Source organism: Porites lutea, chromosome 8 (assembly GCF_958299795.1).
Source record: "Porites lutea chromosome 8, jaPorLute2.1, whole genome shotgun sequence".
In the NCBI taxonomy this organism is placed as follows: domain Eukaryota; kingdom Metazoa; phylum Cnidaria; class Anthozoa; order Scleractinia; family Poritidae; genus Porites; species Porites lutea.
In genome coordinates, this window is record NC_133208.1 from 16,667,988 (window position 1) to 16,686,876 (window position 18,889).

Sequence of the window (18,889 nt, forward strand, 5' to 3'; positions counted from 1 at the left end):
TGATATCCCCGTACACACATATCACTATTTCTGGCGAGTTTACTTCTTCGTGGACCGCAATGCAATATCACTGTGACGGGGATACACATATCATTAGGGAGTTTAAGCAAATCGCTACGGCGACCTCTACTACGGCGGCCGGAAGTAAAAAAGCCCCCGAAATGACGCAGTGCGCATGCTTGGAAATGACCTTCAGTTTCACCCTAGCGCCAAATCCTACGACGTGAAGAGCTGTCTTCTGGCGTAGTCGCTACTACGTGAGTATAAAAGTCGACTCTTCTCCTATGTTTTGCGATCACTGGTTTTAAAAGCTATCATAGATTGTTTTTCACTTTATCACGAAAGTATTTGAGGCTTCTTGTTTTCCAGTGAACACGTTTTCCTTGCGTTTTCTCTGTTTGAGATTTCGATCTTCAAGCGAGTGTGCCATGAGTTCTGCCGCGCCATGGCCGCGGAAAATCCACCAGTACAAACAAAGGCTAGACGAAAACCGTAAGCACGACTGTTAGCAATAAAGTTAAATGTCACTGAAGGTTGTTTAAACAAGAATAGAATAGAATCTAAAACGCTGAATTTGTTGATTTGTTGTTAAATGCGGTACACAAGAAGAGACATCACTAGCAGCTTACTCCGATCTTCATCTGTAGTTTTCTGTTTTGTGTACGAATCGCCCTCTGATGATGTTTACTATCAATATTCTTCTTGGCAAACGAAATTTTTAAATTGGCCGTTTTCTTACTTGACCACCATTGAATTCTGTTGTTGATAAATTATAGCGAAAGCAAGTGAGCAAGAACCGAGCTTGAAATTTGGCGAGCTACGAGACGTACTCTCCCCAGGACACCGCATCCACGACCTCCGTAGTAGAGGTCGCCGTAGCGATTTGCTTAAACTTCCTATTGACACCGCAACTGAGAAGGCGCCAAAACTGCTCTTCCGTGTGCCGATTAACACGAGCCCGCGATTTTCACAATGGTGTTACAGAAAAAAATCGCGGGAAAACAGGTTTGAGGTAAAAAGACACTATTTAATGCTAAGAGAGAAAAGTTAGGTAAAAAATTTATGATAAAAATAAATAAATCGATAAAAATGATATATATTCCTCAGTCTGCACGGTCTGCAGTGTGCAGTGAGTGTGCAGTCTGCATGGTTTGGTTTTTAACATGACCGGGAAATTTTCCAATAAAGGGACACGAAAAGCCGTTTTCCATTTACTTTTTGTAGTGGTAAACTACGAGTGCCTCCTTCTATTACAGTTATTTGTTTGACACAATATCTGTGTGACCTTGATTTAGAGAGCTATAGATCATACATGTATTTGTCTTTATTATAAAATCATTTCCTAATTCTTACTTTTTAGATGCCCTTTTTAAACTTTGGAGACACGAGGATTATACAAAGTAAGTTTGCCATGCTATGTGATGTTGCTTGACATAAACGGCGTCCTCAGTATTACGACATCACGGTGATTAGGGCAACAAGAATGTTTAAAAACAATTAGTGGTTTTATGGCGGAAAAAGCAACAACTCTGCACAGTTTCTTGAACATGTATTTGCCGCAACCGCTCGACTACGACGTGAAAATTGCCTAATTTCACGTTTTGTGGGGGTCGTAAACGAGCGATGACGATTTTCTTTTTTCTGTCGGATAGCGCTATCCACCAGATAAATCATTACCCACTAAATGAGTGTGAGGAAAACTAATTACGCCATCTAGTAGGTAAGGATTTTTCTGGTGGATAGCGTTATCAACCTTAGGAAAAGAAACTGGGGCCTGGTGGATAGCGTTATCAACCTTTTAAGCAACTAGAGCACGACTCAGTGCAAATGGTGCAAATTACAAAATTAGCCCACTTGAAATGTTTTATCGCGATGAATGTCAGCTACATGTACACTGTATTTTGTTCAATAGGGTTACGTCCCCGGACGGTTTGGTGTGTCACATAGTGCTCTCCAGTTCATGGCTTATGAAGAACTTAAGAAAGGCTACAGCCATTACTTTGGTACACCAATCAATACAAAATTGGTAAGTTAACAAGTCAGTCCTAAGTGGTTGTTCACATTGATCATAACTTAAGTTTCGTTCACGAGCAAGGATGTACAATTGTCAGTACAGAAACTATAGATTTTCATTATCACAACAGGATGTGTTTGTGTAATTACCAAGCATACTATTTTTGCATTCTCTGCTTGAGAGAGTATTTCTGTTTGTTGCTGCTTATTTTAAGAATGTGAAGATCTAGCAGTTTGCTAAGAAAAGTGATACCGACCTAATGTAAGCTGAATACTGTTAAATTACACGGCTTAGTTTGTAAAGGGTGTGGCTGTTGACCCCTTTTTGGAGTGAAACAGAGTAAGGTTTTCCTCTCTAAAACAAGGCTCTTGGATATGTTATGTTTCTTTCTATCACTCGTCTCTTGAAAGCTGACGTAAGGCAGGGCAAATCACGTAATTTGGTCTGAGGTAGGGTTAGGCTTTCAGGAAGCATGCTGCACACTCCCACCGTAATTTTCAAAAGTACCCCCTCCCACGCTGGACCAGTACCTTTGTTTTCTGTAAAAGGCGCATCATCACGAGAAAAATTGTGGAGCTTTACTCGCTGATGTATATGATACATGTAACCTTTTAACACCAATAACATGATTTCGTAGAAATTCATTCTCCAACTACAGAGCAGGTACGAACAAACCACAATCAATGATTTCTAATTGATTTTCCTTAAATAGCACTGCTAAATTTTAAAACATTGGTCCCTTCTTTACCGACCAGTCAACTTAAAATATTCCTAAATATTGACTCTAGCATGTCTCGATAGGCTACCAACAGTCTCTCTCTCTGCCAGAATTAATGGAGCTGTTCACTTATAGTAACAGGTCATTGATTCTTCAAGGTGTGAGCAAACCATAGTCAATGGTTTTTGAGCCCTGTCAAACTAGAAACATCGGCCCAGCCTTTTGAAATTCTCCTTCTATCTCGACCTATCTTTAGCTTAAGACACACCTTTTTAGGGAACTTTGTGTTTATACGAGAAGGTGGGCTGACCAGCTTTCCGAGATCTCGGCTCGAGCAACCGGGATCTCGGCCTCGTCCTCTCATATGTACATGTATTTAGCTTGACAGTCAGCTAATTGGAGGCACTTTCCTACGTGCTGGCACACTAATCTATTGAATGACTTTTAAATTAATGATCTTACCTAAAATCTAAAACTATACAGCTGTTTCGAGAAAGGTTGTCGGAAAAAGTGCACGCGACAATCCCGAAAGGTATTACACCGTTGCTTACGATCTAATGCGAGGAACCAAATTGTCCGAAAATTTTTTAGATTTAGAATGCGTTTTGGTTCACCTTGAAAACGGCTAGTTGTGGAGCAAGTGTCAAGAAAAAGTTCACCCTAGTAATTATTTTAAATACAAAGTAAAAAATGTTCAGTTCTTAAAGCCCCGTCTTCTTTTTATACAGTTTTAAGCTAAGTTATTCATCAGAGCTCATTTCCTTTATCGCAATGTTTTTTTGGTTTGTTTTGTTTTATGTTGTAGAATCAATACACGATGGCCGAATACAATGGAGCTGTGGACGTTATCCGTAAAACTTTCAGGTGAGATGAGGGACTCGCTTCGTCTATTCTTTTTTGTTGAAAGGAGTTTGTGAAAGTGAAATTTTCCAGCCCTCAGTGTAAGATTTATACCTTAATCAGTCGCCTTCTGACGGTAGCTTTTTTGTCGACTTTCTAGATACGAAGGGGTGAGAGGATTTTATAAAGGATTGGTTCCTAATGTTCTCAGGTAAGATCCCCAACAAGAGAGCTCCTAGGTTTTAACCTGTTTGGATGACAGTGACTAATCGGCAGGCCCTAGTTATTCAAAAGGTAGATAACGCTATCCACTGCCTAAATCACTATCCAGCGGATAACGCAGTTGGTATCCATAATACGTATCCACACTGGATGGTGATTTATCCGGTGGATTGTGCTATAGAACATTTAATCAACCGGGGCCAGAACTATAATGTAAATGTCATGGATAAAAGGACCTCTTTAACAGTTCGGTCTTCACACGTGAAATATCGATGAAGTTCTTCACACAACTGCGCTTAAAAAAAAAAGTACTCTTAAGGCATCATACGAGGACGCCACTGCCCGTTGCTATTGGTCCATTCATGAGCTTACTGTTATCCTCCCACCCCGTACTATGCATGATTAGTGAAACAAAAGAGGCGATAGACCACACCACCTGGGAAACCTTTCCTATTCTTTGTCAACTATAGTGGCAGTTGGTTGTTTTACAACACTATACGAAAGTAATGATATCAAACTTCTCCGAAATTCGTCAAAGTTCACGAATTTCGAGAGGGAATATCGGTAAAATTTCGGTGCATCTATTGTCGGCGAAATTTCGCGCAATGAGACGAAATGGGACAAAAATTCGGCTCAAAACGAAGGTTCAGTACTGTTCGTCCACTTTTGCTGAACTGTTAATGAGAGGAAGGATGAAGGAATTAAGGCCAAAAGCCTAGAAATAATGATAATAAGTTAAGAATTAATAACGCTCAGATATCAATGTGACTATAATCAAATCCGCGATATTATGATTGCCTTTGCCGATTAACGCCACTTCCCGATCGTCTGGTCTGGGGCAAGGTCTTAAAAAGACGGTAGAGTGGCATTTTCATTTGATAATGAACTCTGTTCTGTGACCGGCCGGGATTTAAACCTGGGCCTCCCACATGCTGCAAACCAACTGCCTTATTTGGCTGAAATATGGCTCATACGAGAAACAGACAAACCAAACAACCCACAAAAATAGACATGGAAAGTTGAAATGATAATAGAAAATGATAACTGTAGTTTGATCTGGTTATAATGGTCACCCTCGCCCGGTACTTAAGAGACTTGCCGCCTTATGAAGGTGGCCGCTTAATAAAAGATCACAAAAATTACCCACTGGGTGTGGCCGTCGAAAAGCAACTAATTGATAATCTTCATAGAAGAGCACTTCATGCACTTCTTCATTCTATCAAACTATAAAGCAATCAACGTCCTTTCAGGCGAACTATACCAGGGCGACCCTGATCTGTATTGATCTTTCACTTTTTATTCGTTCAACAAAGTTGCTGACTTGTAACCGAAACGGGGAAATAAACCCACCGTTATGATAAAGCACTGTCCGTTATCCTGCCGGCCAACCAGACAGTGTTTGCGAGCCCTGACGCTCAAACCGAAATGTCTCATTCCTTCATTATTTTCTTGCGTTTTTGTGTGGCCGCTAAAGAATAAAGGCAAAAATAACAAGAAGGGCAAAACATGGGCTGCAAAGGGGTGGCTGAGGTCGCTTAATAAAGGTGGTCACTTGTTAAATATGACGATTACAATGTTTGTACTGTATGCAGGGAAGTTCGGAGCTTTGAAAACAACTCACTAATACAGTTAAAACGAACAACTAGACAAAACGTATAGGAAAGACACATGAAAAAAACAAACAAACATAGTAAAAGGCACGAGACAAACGTTGTTTGTGATTACGTTTGTTTGTTTTTGTCTTTACAGAGTGACTCCAGCGTGTGCTCTGACATTCGTGGTATACGAAAACGTCATCCATTTTCTTATGCCGTCCAGCTAACTTGAATAGACCAATGACTTATATATTCTGCTGCTTGGCACGTCTCTTAACCATTTACACTCTCATCAATATTTTTTAAGGTGGAACTGGGTCTCCTGTGTTTAAATTGAAAGAATTTCAAACGTGTGGCGTTTCTTCAATAACAGACGTAGCACAGCTTGATACATGTATATTAGAGAATATAACGACCAAGCCGAGGCTACTCCAGTTCTGTGCCGCCCTCCCATCCCCCAACGAGCTGCGCGAGGTTCTGCCAAACGCGAATGTCTAGTTCTTCTCCCGTAACGCCTGCATGCCGTGGCGAATATGCGGGCACGCGCCCTTGCAAAACAGATTATTTGTTGTAAGTTTTATAGTAATATAGCAAACCGAGGACTCTTCCACACCAATTCGTTATGATAAAACCTTAGCTTTCCTTAACTTTCGCTGGCAAAAACCCGTCAAGAGTTCTGTGTCTATAATTGCCTTTTAGGGCATTCTTGGACCTGCATTTTGTTTGCGAGCAAGCTCTCCAGGGGATGCGGGGGTGGGAGAGGGAAGAGAGGAGGGAGAGCTTGCAATGACGTCTCATAAATTTGAATTCCGCCCCAAGAACCCCCTATGGCTCCTCTGGTGTTGAGCTGTCAAAAACTGACCAATCAGATCTTCCCCTTTCGATAGCGTTTTCCTTTTTTATTTTTTATTTATTTTTTATTTAAACACGGTAAATCTATCAGATAAAATAATAGTAATAAAAAATTACAATCTACTTTAATCTATATAAACATGATCTAAAAATTTAAATAGTAAAGATAGAGAAAATAAAGAAATTCTGCTTTACATAGATGCCGTGTGCGTTATTTCGATTCAGTCAAAGAAATCGCGACAACCATTTCGAAAAGATTTAAGTGATTTTGCTTGCCGCAATTCAGGGGACAAGCTGTTCCAGAGAACCGCACCATTATAGCTAAAGCTATTTTTCAAGAAATTGGTGCGGGGCAATGGAACAGCTAGTTTGTTTTCAGAGTTCCTTAAATTATAAGGTGGATTATATTTAGTGAAAAGAGAACCAAGATAGTCGGGCGCAAGACCATGTATAGATTTATAGACCATGGTGGCCACTTGTATTTGTCGCTGAGTATCCAACCGTTTCCAGTTGAGTTGCTCAAGAAGAGCAACGTTTGACCTCTTCAGTGTGAACGCAAGGCCAAAACGCGTAAAAATATCTGCCTTGTCAAACGAAAACGCATTAAAGTGGAACCTCGATTTAACGAAGGGCCAAGGGACTGACAACATTTGTTCGTTATAACGAGGTTTTGTTATTTTGCATTAGTATTCTTTTATTATTGGGGTAAAGATAACCGTTAGTTATCTCGAGGACTTCGTTTTGTAGTGGTTCGTTAAATTGAGGTTCCACTGTATTATGCATAGGGTCTGTAAGACGAACTGAAAGATATATGAATTGCAGTTCAAAGTTGCAGCACGGTCATTGCTTTAAAAGTATGTGGTGTTCGCCAATAAAAGACGGTGACATTGCTATGGAATTTTATCTCAAGAAGAATAAAATAAAGTTATCAGTTGAATATTTATATATAATTAGATATAAAAATAGGGTTATCGTTTTTGTTAGAAGTTTTCCCAAGCCAACCGCGCGACTCCAGCAAAAAAAAAAAGGGAAACAAATCGTCTTGCACTTTGATCCGTCACTCTGCGTTCCTTACCTTGACTACAAAGAACGTAAATGTAAGGGTCTTAGGAAAGGCACGGTTTTAGGCTTATATGGTTTGGGGTTATAGCCTCCTATTAGGTAATACGCACGTGCATGCCCGCAAATGGTCGAAAATTCATATATACCAAAGTCAAAATAGGAGGCTTTACGGAATAAAACTATTAAACAAAAAGGAAAAGTTGCTGAGAAAAGGCGCAAACGCCTATTTAACGCTGCTTTCCCTGGGAAGCCTTTCCGCGATCGCACTCAAAGCTTTGTGATGTGAATGAACGCTTGGATGGCTTGCTTGTGATAACAAGCAACAGTCCTAAAAAGGGCCTATTCGTCTCAGGAAAATCAATGCAAAGTCTACAAAAATTTAAAAATATAGTTATACCTGCTTTGAAACGCGGCGAGATCGATGTCGGCAGTTATCTTCAGAAAGACACTGCCAAGTCCCTTTTTCACTTACAAACCAGAAGGTTCCTACTCTAAACGAATACAGCCATCGCTTTCATTTGTTTTTCACTACGACACTTCGTCCTCCTAAATCTTTCGACAGACTGAGCAGTCAAACGACTGTTTAACTGTGACAATAGACGGATCGAAATGCACCGATGACATTACGAGTCTTCATAGCCAATAACATCACGGCTTAACTGACATACGACCAATAAGATCAAGACTTAATTGACCAATCAGGTCAATATCCCAAGTTTAATACCTACAACTGACGTGATACAACTCACTTTGACTCTGAAGATGACACCGCACAGGTTGTCGAAACCTCTGTCACTGTCAACAACAACAACAACAACAGTCCTATTCAGGACTTCGTTCACCCGGGCGATCATCCATGTACTCAACCTTTAACTTATGAAATGACTCCTGGGTCATGATATGATAAAGAGATGATGTTTCTGGCCGTGATGTTTCAACTTTGACTAATCAATACTATATACAATGCTCGCAACCCAAGTGACCCAAAGAATCTCTCTCGTAATTTTCTTAATCCATTTTTCTCTTTATTTTTTTAATATCCCTAATATGTTATTTAATTAAAAAGTTCTTAATAACTCAAATTAATCTTAAGTAGAATTCGCTGCTTAAAAACTTCGGTGTATTTTCTTTCTTGCAATCCTGAAAACTAACCTGTTTTCTCAGTGCATTTCAGTGTGAATGAAACTGCATCGAAACACATTAAGTGGTGAAAATGCAAAATGACAGAGATGAATATCTGATGTCATGGAATTAATACTGTGGCAAGTTATATTGGATAATTATCATAAAAGTACAAAATGTTGTGATAATATGAATGGACTGAATATATCGTAATTAACGTTGCTTACGTACGGGAATTAATAATTGTATTTAAATATGTGCTAAACTATATATCAAAAATCTACTAACTACACCTAAGTCAATGACAAACGCTAGCAGGGAAAATTCTATTTTGAGATTTCAACCCTTTGCGTTACGTCTGCAAATACAGATGTAGAATGAGAATTGACAAGAAGGCAATAAAAAAAAAACTACCCTCAAAACGTGGGGCAGGAACGCACGACAAAGACCCATAAACCATCCCAAGCCCCTTGTTGAAGAGGCTTGACTATTGCACTTTGTAGGCTTATCTTTTTAATGTAGTGCATCACTTCTTAAAGTGCCCATAAACTAAACATTTTTATTTTTAAATTAAAATTACTTATTACTTCGAGAACATATTTATTTTTTAATTAAAAGTACACATTACTATTATAGCCTCCCCGAAAAAATCAGATGTTTTGCCGTATGAGCACAATGTGATTTTTTGAATGTGAACGTTCAAATTAACCGCTATTCGAGGGAGGTCCTATTATGGCACATCATGAATTTGTGTTCTTTCGGAAGCCTTCTGGAAACAAAGGAGCTGTGACGTAGATCAAACAAAACTGTGTCGTAAATAATTGAACAATTGACTTTAGATAAAAGTAAACAAGTGTAGAGTTCTCACTAGAAAAATTTCTTTCTTCAAACGGAAACTGCTTTTACAAAGGTAAAACAGCTAGAAGGATGCGTCGCAGGGAGATTTGCAACAACATTGGCCATGGCGATGTTAAGAAAGCATGCACTCTCTGGCACACAGGGTTTCCATTGTATAGTTGTTTTTTACTTATGATTTATAGAACAGACCGTTTATTTGTTTTTGTTTTCACATTTGTGAACGTTTGTTAGTTACTCGATTAGCGATTACATTGTTGTAATGAGCAGTTCATGCTCCCTTTTAGCCTTGATGAAGTTGATCGGCGACAGTTGTCTGAGCAAGAAAAGTGTCTGGAAACGTGCATTACTAAATCTGAAGCCTGTATCCTAAACAGCCTATTCGCACATCCATGTCCAAGAAATAAGCTATAGGCAAGCGTTTAATGAACCAATTTTTACTGCAGATTTAGACAATTAAATTTCCAGAAATTGAAGGCTGACGTTGAGCTTGTTTCTGTGAAGATTTCTTTTGACAACCTTACATTTCCTAATTCAAGAAATAATTATGTTCTATTTATGAAAAAAAAAAAAAGAAAACAAAGAAAGAGAAACTAAAAAGGAATTGATTGGAAGTTTGGGTTATATTAAACGCTTTTAGTTGAACTCAGTTCATGTTATCTTGCATTTAGCGGGATGGGTCAAGATAAAATACCTCCACCTCATCAGGTGAGAATGTCCCTTTATGCCCGTCCAGGACTGCCAACTCGTCCGTCACTAAAGGTGGAACAGAGTAGTACCCGTTCAAGAAAGCGTATGACCGCCAGACAGTGTCGGCGTCGAGATAAATGAAAAGGTCCTGACCAAACACTGGACCAGTACCTGAAGCCTTGTTGATGGCTTTCTCTGTCTTATCTTTTTTTACCTTGCTCACAAACGGTGCCAGCCCTTCAAAATTGTTGAGAGAAAAGATAAACGCGTTGGGGGTTTTGCCATAGCCTCCATGGCCATCGATGGATTCTAACAAAACAAAGCAAAACCCCAAAAAATCATGAAATAAGAATTTCAAATAATTAAATATACTTCATGTTTTTTTTTTATATTTTAATTAACATATTTATTTTCCTTTCAGAAGACAATAAAATAGCCTATTTGTACGATGACGTCATTTTATTTCTTAATCTGATTATTGTTGCTACTAGCAATACGTTTCCCGCAACACCTCGCGAAGGTGTAAATGGGCAGCAGTACAAACAAATTGAAACCAGCCAAGAGGTAAAAACAATATGGTTTAAAAAAAAGACAAAACAAAATAACCACAAAACAGGGGATGGGGAGGGAAAATAATAATATTTAAAGCTTTTTTGCAGTAAAATTCTGTTGATAGACGCTGTCAGAAGCTGGTGGAGCTGTATTTATCAAGAATTCAAAGAGATATTCGAGGAAAATAAGCAGGGTATTGAAGGTAAAAGCCGTACTTCAACTCAATTCATCACATTTGAAAAAATGTGCATGTATGACCGACAAAGCCGATAAGAGCCTTGACACGAGACCGTCGCGAAATCTCTTTACGGCGTTATACATTACTTGAATGACGAGAATCGGTCGTGATTCACCAAAAGTAAACATTTTTCAAAAGGATGAACGAACATTTTGGCCTTTGTAGCCAGTGGAAGTCGCGTTGCCTAGAAACCTTGATGCAACTGGACGCCACAATCGATGACGTCACTCCGACTGCCAACCAGATATATCATATATCTGCTTGGCAGTCGCAGGGACGCCAACGATTGTGGCATCGCGAGTTGCATATGAATCTGAGTCGTGTTTCTGCCGCGCCGTGCGGTCCACGTTGCCTAGTCCCTAGGCCTCGTTATTCCACGCAGCCAAAGCATTTCAGGCCGTGTGGTCCAAGCGAAGTGAATTGACCGAGAGGGACTGGGAAAACGCCGTACAGGGACTAGGCAACAGTCCACGTACATTCACGTACATTTCTCGCGCAATATGAATTTCCAAAAAATATTATCTTGCTCCTCTGTTATTGTAGTTTGATTTCTGAAACTGATTCCAGATCAGCGTCCTTCATCAGGTTGTCAATAAAAGGTACAGTGTCTTCAGTTCTTCTTCCATGGTTAACGGTTTTTCCTGCTGACCGCTACAGCACAACTTTGGATGCTACTTTCTCTGGATGACAAGCCTCTCTGGTCCTTTCATTTATTTTTCATGAATCGCTATAAAGTTCATTGTTCGTAGTATGTTGTTTTTGTAAGATATTAAGATATTAAGCACTATAAGTAGTATTCGCGAGTTGCATGTATCTAAAGATCTTTCCATGCTTTTTGTCAGGCTCCAAGATTGGTTCAACAAGCAAGCGTCGTCAGATGCCTTTAACCTAATAATTTGAGATAGTGTCGAACATAGCTCTCTGCAGCGCCATCGCTGATAAGCCCTATATCTTCTGTTACAAGATGGTGAAATTTTTAAAAACCCAAGGGAGGCGGTCTGAAACCATCCGCTCCGTCCCATTAACCACTGGGATGAGTTATTTAAGCGGGATTTTAAATAAGTTATTCCTTTAGCCTTTTAATTAAACTTTATGAGAATATTTTTGTCAAACCACCGATTTTGGCAGTCTCATAATACTTGGACATTGTTAATCCATGAAAGCGCTGAAAAAAGCTATAAACTTTTCCAGCCAACTTAGATAAGATAAGATTACGAGACAGATTTATTCGCCGGATAACACCCTCCTCGATCTCCATAATTCTTCAGAAGATACTCAGCCTCATTCATTAATTGTTAAATATCAAATCTTACCCCAAGGAATGTCAGTGTATCCTCCAAAGACATATTGGTCTTTCTGTATGATGGTCACAGTATTTTTTTTACCGTCGCATCTATCATGGAAGGTCTTGGCTCCCCAACCATGTGAGGTAGCACGGTAGCAAAGAAACCAGGAAGAATCCTCCCCAACCTCAGGAGCGCTAGCAAGAAAACGGTGAAGATGTCGGAGATAATACTGATTTCCATGTAATACTGTCGAGTTTATTGAAAATTCTGAAAATGAAAAAACATGGATCATACAAAAAGGTTATTTTGGATGAGAAAATATCACGGCCAGTAAATCTATTCTCTGCATACCACAGCAACAGTCTCATTTTTCTCATGTCCTGCAGGTAGATTAGATAGAAGTGTAGATAGGTGGAAAAGTGAATGAATGGATGGCTGTATGGATGGATGACTAATCTTTCTTTAAAAATAAAAACATACCTGCATGTATGCATATTAGAGTGATAATGAACAAAGAGAAAGGGGAAAATAACACGAGCGTGAAAGTGATAATAGCACGGTTCAGTTAAGGAACGCTAAACAAAGGATATCCCTTAGCAAATCGAACTGGTGTTCTCTTACTGGAACGCGAGATAAAACTGCCTAAATTTTTATGGGATAATCGTGGACCAGGTGGACGGAAGGATGTAGTAAAGGGATTGACGAAAGTGTAGATTAATAACAAACCTTTTTAGGGTAGTCCAAAGACTATTGGACATCGCAGTAGTAGGGTCTTTGAGACACTACTGACATTTTCCAAAGGAATTAAGAGGATTATTTGCTGATATGCGTCTCAACCATGCATCACCTCGAGCACTGCCAGTTTTTGTATAATTATTAGTTTTTGTTTTGGGACAGAGTTACAATGTACGTGCATCTGAATTTTGAATGATCTCGTGGTTCAGCTTTGTTAGTACAAATTCTAAAAATACAATCAGTTCCCCGTGTTAGTAATATCGTGATCTGTGTTAATTAGTTAATTGATATGTTCTGATGTAGTGTCTTCATTTATACCCGCCAAGAGGAGCTTCGGCATTTATCAGTCCACAACCTGACCTGGCAGGCATATTGGTCGTATTATGAATCATAATATTCCTATCTAAAGTAAAATTGTGCAAGAGCTGTTTGTCGAAGTGTAACTGGTCTGTCGTGTGACTGAGAATGACTTCAGAATTTTTCCACCCACTAAGCCACCTTTTAAGAAAAGAAAAAGCTGTCGGCCGGATCATAAATGGATACTTTTTATCTCGGTCAGCCATCTCATCTTATACTCCCATCGTACTAAAGATTGGGGGGGGGGGGGGGGGGGGGGGTTAAAAGTTACTCCCTCTAGGTTTTCCGCGTTGTGCAAATATATAGAGATGAGCTCTGAATGACGACTGAGATGTAAGTAAATAATATTTGAATAAATAAATGAAATTATTATAAAAAGAGCGAGTAATAATTTCCTTTAATTTACTTCAATTTATAAAAGTTCATTGCTGAACATAAACCCTATTGTACTGAACCTGAAGTCTCAAAACTAACGGAAAGCGAGACAGGAATTCCAAGAACCAACCTGAACAGTTGTGGCCATTTCCAGTGTACCCTGGTTTGCAACTACAGTTGAACGACCCTTCGGTGTTGGTACAGGTGGCATTTTCACTACAATTGTGAGCGTTGTTCAGGCATTCGTCTGCGTCTGAGTGATAATTTAAGTAAATATTAAATCTATTCTGCCTAAACAAACAGGTAGTCAATATAGCCACCAGTGTAATATAATTATTCAGTAAAATCAAGCTAGCGGTCTATTATCAATGCTGCGTTCTGATTGGTTGAGCTGCTACTAGGCTATATGTTGTAGCCCACTAGTAGAGAAAAGTGCTGGCTTTGAAAACCAATACAATGGCGGCTGAATCGCGTTTTGCTAGCTAAAGTTATTTTGTCTCGATATGTTTGACCAACCAGTTGGATTTTACTAAAACAATCATTCCTCTCGCCCTCATGGCCTCCGATTCAATGACCCATTCGGCCTTCGGTCTCATAGGCTATTGACTCAGAGCCCATTCGGCTCGAGGAATAATTGTTAAATAGTCAGTTACGGTTAAAACACATTCCCTTTCTCGCACTGATTTCAGAACATGTCATCAGTCACCTCTCAAACTAAGGCTAATTGTTTTAAATGGATTTGAAAAAAACCAAATAATTTTACCTGTACAATTGTATCCATGACCTTCGTACCCTGGCTTACAGGAGCAAGAGAATGATCCTTGAGTGTTATTACACCTAGCGTTTTCATGACAGCTATTATTTGCAGCGTTGCACTCATCTATGTCTGAAGAATAGACTCTGTAAATTTAAAGGTGCTGGTACGAGAAAAGATAAACATAAACACTACAAAACTGTATTATCTGTCGTATTAGAGGATTTCCACAAATTGGTCGTCTGATTATTGAAAGAATATACAAGCACTGCTAATGTGACAAGAAACACTTTTTTTTTTGAAACTCGCTGCCAAGTTGCTTTGCATCAATAAGAAAAGAAGCGCATATATCTGATATATTTAACTTTGGTTTCTAACATGATACGAGCGCAAATAGTCCGGTCAAATTGTGGTTTAGCATCAAAAATAATTTTTTCAACGCCATTTAATTGTTGGATGGCTTTGTAACAACATACTAAAAGTCCGCCAAAATCGGTTCGGTGCAACATGAGAAAAATTGGCAATAAAGATTTTCAACGTTCACCACAGGAAACCCAATTTCGGGAAGATCACAAATTCTGATAAAACATTTGATAATTGTTTTTTTTTTCCTTAAGAATTTTTGATACAACATTGCTAATGTATTTTGGGTAGTTTTGGCTTAAAAACGACGACTAAATGTGTGGGAAACACCTGGGTCAGTGTTTCGTCTTGACGGCTTTGCACAGGTTACCCAGCTACTCGTTTGTCTTCACATTCTGTTTTCCAAGCTGTAATTTTTTTTCTATGACGGTATTTAAAAGGGAAATTATTAGTCAGTCTGTATTGACATCATGATTAAAAATATTAGTTGTTTTTTTTTTTTTTTTTTTGCGCAATATTAGAAATGCAGAAAGTATTTTTAGTTTTACAGGCTTGTAATTTTTTTTTTTTTTATATCCTGCAGCATGGAATCAAATTTAGTAGCTGAGCGATGGTGAACAGTTTGATTTGATATTTTGTTCACCTTCAGTCAGTTAACCTATTCCCATTTTCTGTAATCGAGTATTTTGAGGTAGTTTTTTTCAAACCTTGGACACAATATGTGTGATCGAAATCAGGGATTTTTCTTTTTTGCTCAAGACATGCGCAACCTGCTTTAAGATTATGACTCCGTACTTTACAATGTGAGTGAATAAATATTCTGCTAAGGACTCTGTCTATTTGGTTTTTGCTAGATCATAACGCTCTGCGCTTTTCATTACACCTGGCCGAATTTGTTCTAAAGGAAATCCAGAAAACCAACGCAGTGCGATTGTTCTTTTTTTATCTTCTTCTTGTAGCGAGGCTCAGATTTAGTTTAGTGTATCTGTGTGTTTCATTTGTATTTTCTGCGGCAGCTCTTCATTTCTTGGTAAGATGAATAAGATTAATTGCTCTGTGGTCTAAAGGCATTTATATTCCCTCCTTGCATTTCTTTTGTGGAACTGGCAACCCTGAACCTCGACCAGTTTTTTTTTTTTTTTTTTTTCGTCCATTGGCAAATGAAGACCTCTTCTTTCTATAACAATCATGGGATCCTAAACATCTGAAAATAATTGCAGTGGTCAATGAAGGCGCGAAAGTACTAGACATATGTACGACATTAATGGGCTTGCCTGACTTAGCTTCTGATGTGTCACCTCTTTTTGCAGAAGCCACGTTTCTCTTCGGATGAGCGTTGTGTAACGCTTCAACTTACTGCAAGTTAACCTTCTGACTGAGTTGGGTGAATTATGCTCTGCGTGGGGAATTTCCTTTACTCCAGAGACTCTTACAAGATATTTTCATACGCATTGTTAATTTTTGGCTACCTAGAGTTAATCTTTCCCTAAAAACCAGCTTCGAATTCCCTATGATACTATTTCGTTTTCTTGAAACAAACGTTTGCTAGAACCAAAGTTCTTATGCAATGAATGTTCCATTAACCTTTGCGAAGGTAACAACGCTTTTCCTTTAATGAAAAGGCATTTCCCTCTCATCAAATTCATAGGCACTGGAGCTGAACCTGTTCAAAAACTCTGCATTGTTGTGCGTCGTAAAGAATTAGTAAAACTATGCTCCCCTCCTCTCCAATTCACTTTTAACAAGAAGAAAATGAAAAGCTTCGAAAAAGTGAAACTTGTATATTTGAGGATGCTAGTACGTTAACAAAAATTAATGTATAGGTAACCGTAAAAGCCAAAGCATTATCTTGCTGGATTCTTGAAAACGTACCGAACGAAAATTGCAGTCTTTTCACTGAGAAAGAGACCAAAAGCGGAAGGGAAAATGAGCCCAAAAATCCTCCTAGAAAAGAACAAGGAAAGGAAAAATAGAAAGAGCGAGGAGAAAGAAACGAGGACAAGAAAGAAGAACAATGGCTGCACTCTTAGTTTTTATGTTGGCTTCTTTGTAGATAGTTGTTGAAAGAAAAAACTGTTTGAGGGGAGAGCTCTATTTTGGCTGTAACGTTATTCAAAAATCCAGCTCTGATATATATTTTTTTTACCCTTGCGGCTAACAGAATCTGATAAAAAAGATATCTTTTAAAAGCATAGAAAAAAAAGCAAAAAAGCATAAAAAAGAAACACTTCGTTTTTATTAGCAAAAACTAGGTAGCGGTTATTCTTTCTTGTTTCCCTTTTCCATAAAGGTAATAAACACATTTTGTGCATTTTTTGTTTAACCGTATAATTTCAACTAACGTGGGTGGCCTGTGCTAAAAGCTCAAAATGTTTAACGCTTAATTTTGACATGTTGCACTGAACGGATTTTGGCGGATTTTTAGTATGTTGATAGATAGGCCACCCTTACTTAAATGACGTTGAAAACAATTCTGTTGCAATTAGTTTGATGTTGAGCCTCGAAAATGCCCAGATTGACTGGACTAAAAGCATATCATACCAGTAAAATAGTTTTTCTATACTTCGAGGAGTTGCTTACATAATATAATGGCTCTTCTGTGCTTGTGTGCCGTTTACTTTAGTTATTTTTTATAACCAATAGTACTCAAAACTTAAGAACGTAAGCAGATGCAAAAAAGGACACGGTGAAGAAATCTGCAAACGGTTAGACTTTTTAGTCTTCTCGGATAAGGACGGACAAATCGTTCTCCCCATCTCACAACCCTGGCACAAATAAATTCTTTGGGACGATGAAGAACCTACGTACTTTGCGGTGGTCTATTTCTCATGTGGGAAGGAACTGTTACGGGCCCCAGTAATTCAGTGTGGGCTGTAACGGTGACCCTGCAAGGATTGGCGAGCCTAAGTAAATATATAGTATAAAACTTCGCAAGCACCCACCTGAACAGTTGTGGCCATTCCCACTATAACCTGGTTTGCAACTACAGTTAAAGGAACCTTTGGTGTTAATGCAGATGGCATTGTTGCTACAATTGTGAGAGTTAAACCGGCATTCGTCTATATCTGAATGATAATTAATTTTAGTTAAGATGCATCTTGAATGAATTCTACGCTGAACAGTATGTGACAACAAAGATACATTATGTACTAACGGTTACGGATTGCGTACGACAGCGGAGGTCTGACATGGTGTTCATTCTCAACCAACGCCGTGCTTTGCGTAACTTTTAGTGATAGTGAAAGTCAAATCAGGCGTAATCAGATAACGAGTGATAGAAGGTCCAGCCGAGCGTTATCAGATTGCGACTTCTGCATTACACTGCATTCTTAGTGGAAGTCTAAACGAAGCTGCCTGCAATACGTACAGTGCAGGCGTGATGGAGATTAGGATTGCGGGCTCCTCTTGTCGCCGGCCGCAATTACTCTTTGGCAATTTTTTTTTCTCACACTCGATCGGACCCTCGGTTTTTTATCTTTGAGCCGACAACCAGTAGATTTGTTCTCGAAGATTTTCTGTTCGTGCAACCAAACTAACAATCCGCTCGATCATTCTCAATCACCGAATTGTTTGAAGAGGGAAAAAATAGTATTCATCCTTTGGTTGTTACTAACACGCTCTCCGAGTTTGACGCTATGCAGAAATCCACTCAATATGTCTACTGAAATCCTAAAGAGTCTACTAAAGAGTCCACCAAACGTTGAAATGTGCCGGGATGGATTTAATACGACGGCAAATCATACTAAGAAAAGCAATTCTCGAAGGCCGCAAATCTTAAGTGAAAGAAAGGCTTCATTTTACCTCTTTTATTTTCTTACCTTTTTGACAGCGCTTACCCCTGAAACCGAGAGGGCACAAACATCGATATCTTTCTACTGTGAATCCGGATTGACAGGTTCCTCCATTTAAACAATTGAACTCTTCACAGGCATTCTTAAAAGAGAAACAGAGAAAATAGTAAATGACAGCAAACGAGTAGCTGGATGATTAGGGTGAGGTGAGATAATCAGTGGAAATTTTGCTTTTTACCTTAAGAAGAAGAAGAAAATTGAACGAGAAATGATGTTGACGGTGATGATGATGATAATGATGATAATGTTGATGATGAGGAGGAGGAGCTATAAAGGAGAAGGAGGAGGAAGAAAAGGTGGAAGGGGAAGAAGAGTAATTAGCTAGAAAGAACTTACATCTACTCCATGATAGAGGTAACCATTTTCATCTTTGAATTGGTTATTATGCCATCGATGAGTAGCGTTGTT

At 38.9% G+C, this 18,889-nt stretch overlaps 3 protein-coding genes and 1 long non-coding RNA gene across 4 annotated transcripts in view; 2 read left to right on the top strand and 2 right to left on the bottom strand.

The window, feature by feature from the left end:
- The window catches only part of LOC140945825 (uncharacterized), an 11,927-nt gene extending 9,874 nt beyond the window's left edge, over positions 1-2,053 (top strand). The window contains exons 5-6 of the mRNA XM_073394879.1: positions 1,361-1,400; positions 1,913-2,053. Coding sequence (XP_073250980.1) covers positions 1,361-1,400; positions 1,913-2,030 — 158 coding nt within the window. The 3' untranslated portion in view covers positions 2,031-2,053. The remainder of the gene's footprint in view (positions 1-1,360; positions 1,401-1,912) is intronic.
- The window catches only part of LOC140945809 (solute carrier family 25 member 32-like), a 127,266-nt gene extending 121,143 nt beyond the window's left edge, over positions 1-6,123 (top strand). The window contains exons 9-11 of the mRNA XM_073394861.1: positions 3,538-3,596; positions 3,733-3,783; positions 5,544-6,123. Coding sequence (XP_073250962.1) covers positions 3,538-3,596; positions 3,733-3,783; positions 5,544-5,616 — 183 coding nt within the window. The 3' untranslated portion in view covers positions 5,617-6,123. The remainder of the gene's footprint in view (positions 1-3,537; positions 3,597-3,732; positions 3,784-5,543) is intronic.
- Positions 1-14,404, bottom strand: part of LOC140945835 (uncharacterized) — a 66,821-nt gene extending 52,417 nt beyond the window's left edge. The window contains exon 1 of the long non-coding RNA XR_012166759.1: positions 14,277-14,404. This is a non-coding gene — a long non-coding RNA (uncharacterized lncRNA). The remainder of the gene's footprint in view (positions 1-14,276) is intronic.
- LOC140946597 (uncharacterized) lies at positions 9,948-12,401 on the bottom strand. The gene is made up of 2 exons (XM_073395717.1): positions 12,074-12,401; positions 9,948-10,279 (listed from the first exon to the last, which is right to left on the bottom strand). Exons 1-2 carry the CDS (start codon positions 12,336-12,338, stop codon positions 9,948-9,950), a joined length of 597 nt encoding a protein of 198 aa, XP_073251818.1. The 5' UTR covers positions 12,339-12,401.
- Positions 14,405-18,889: the final 4,485 nt, after the last annotated feature.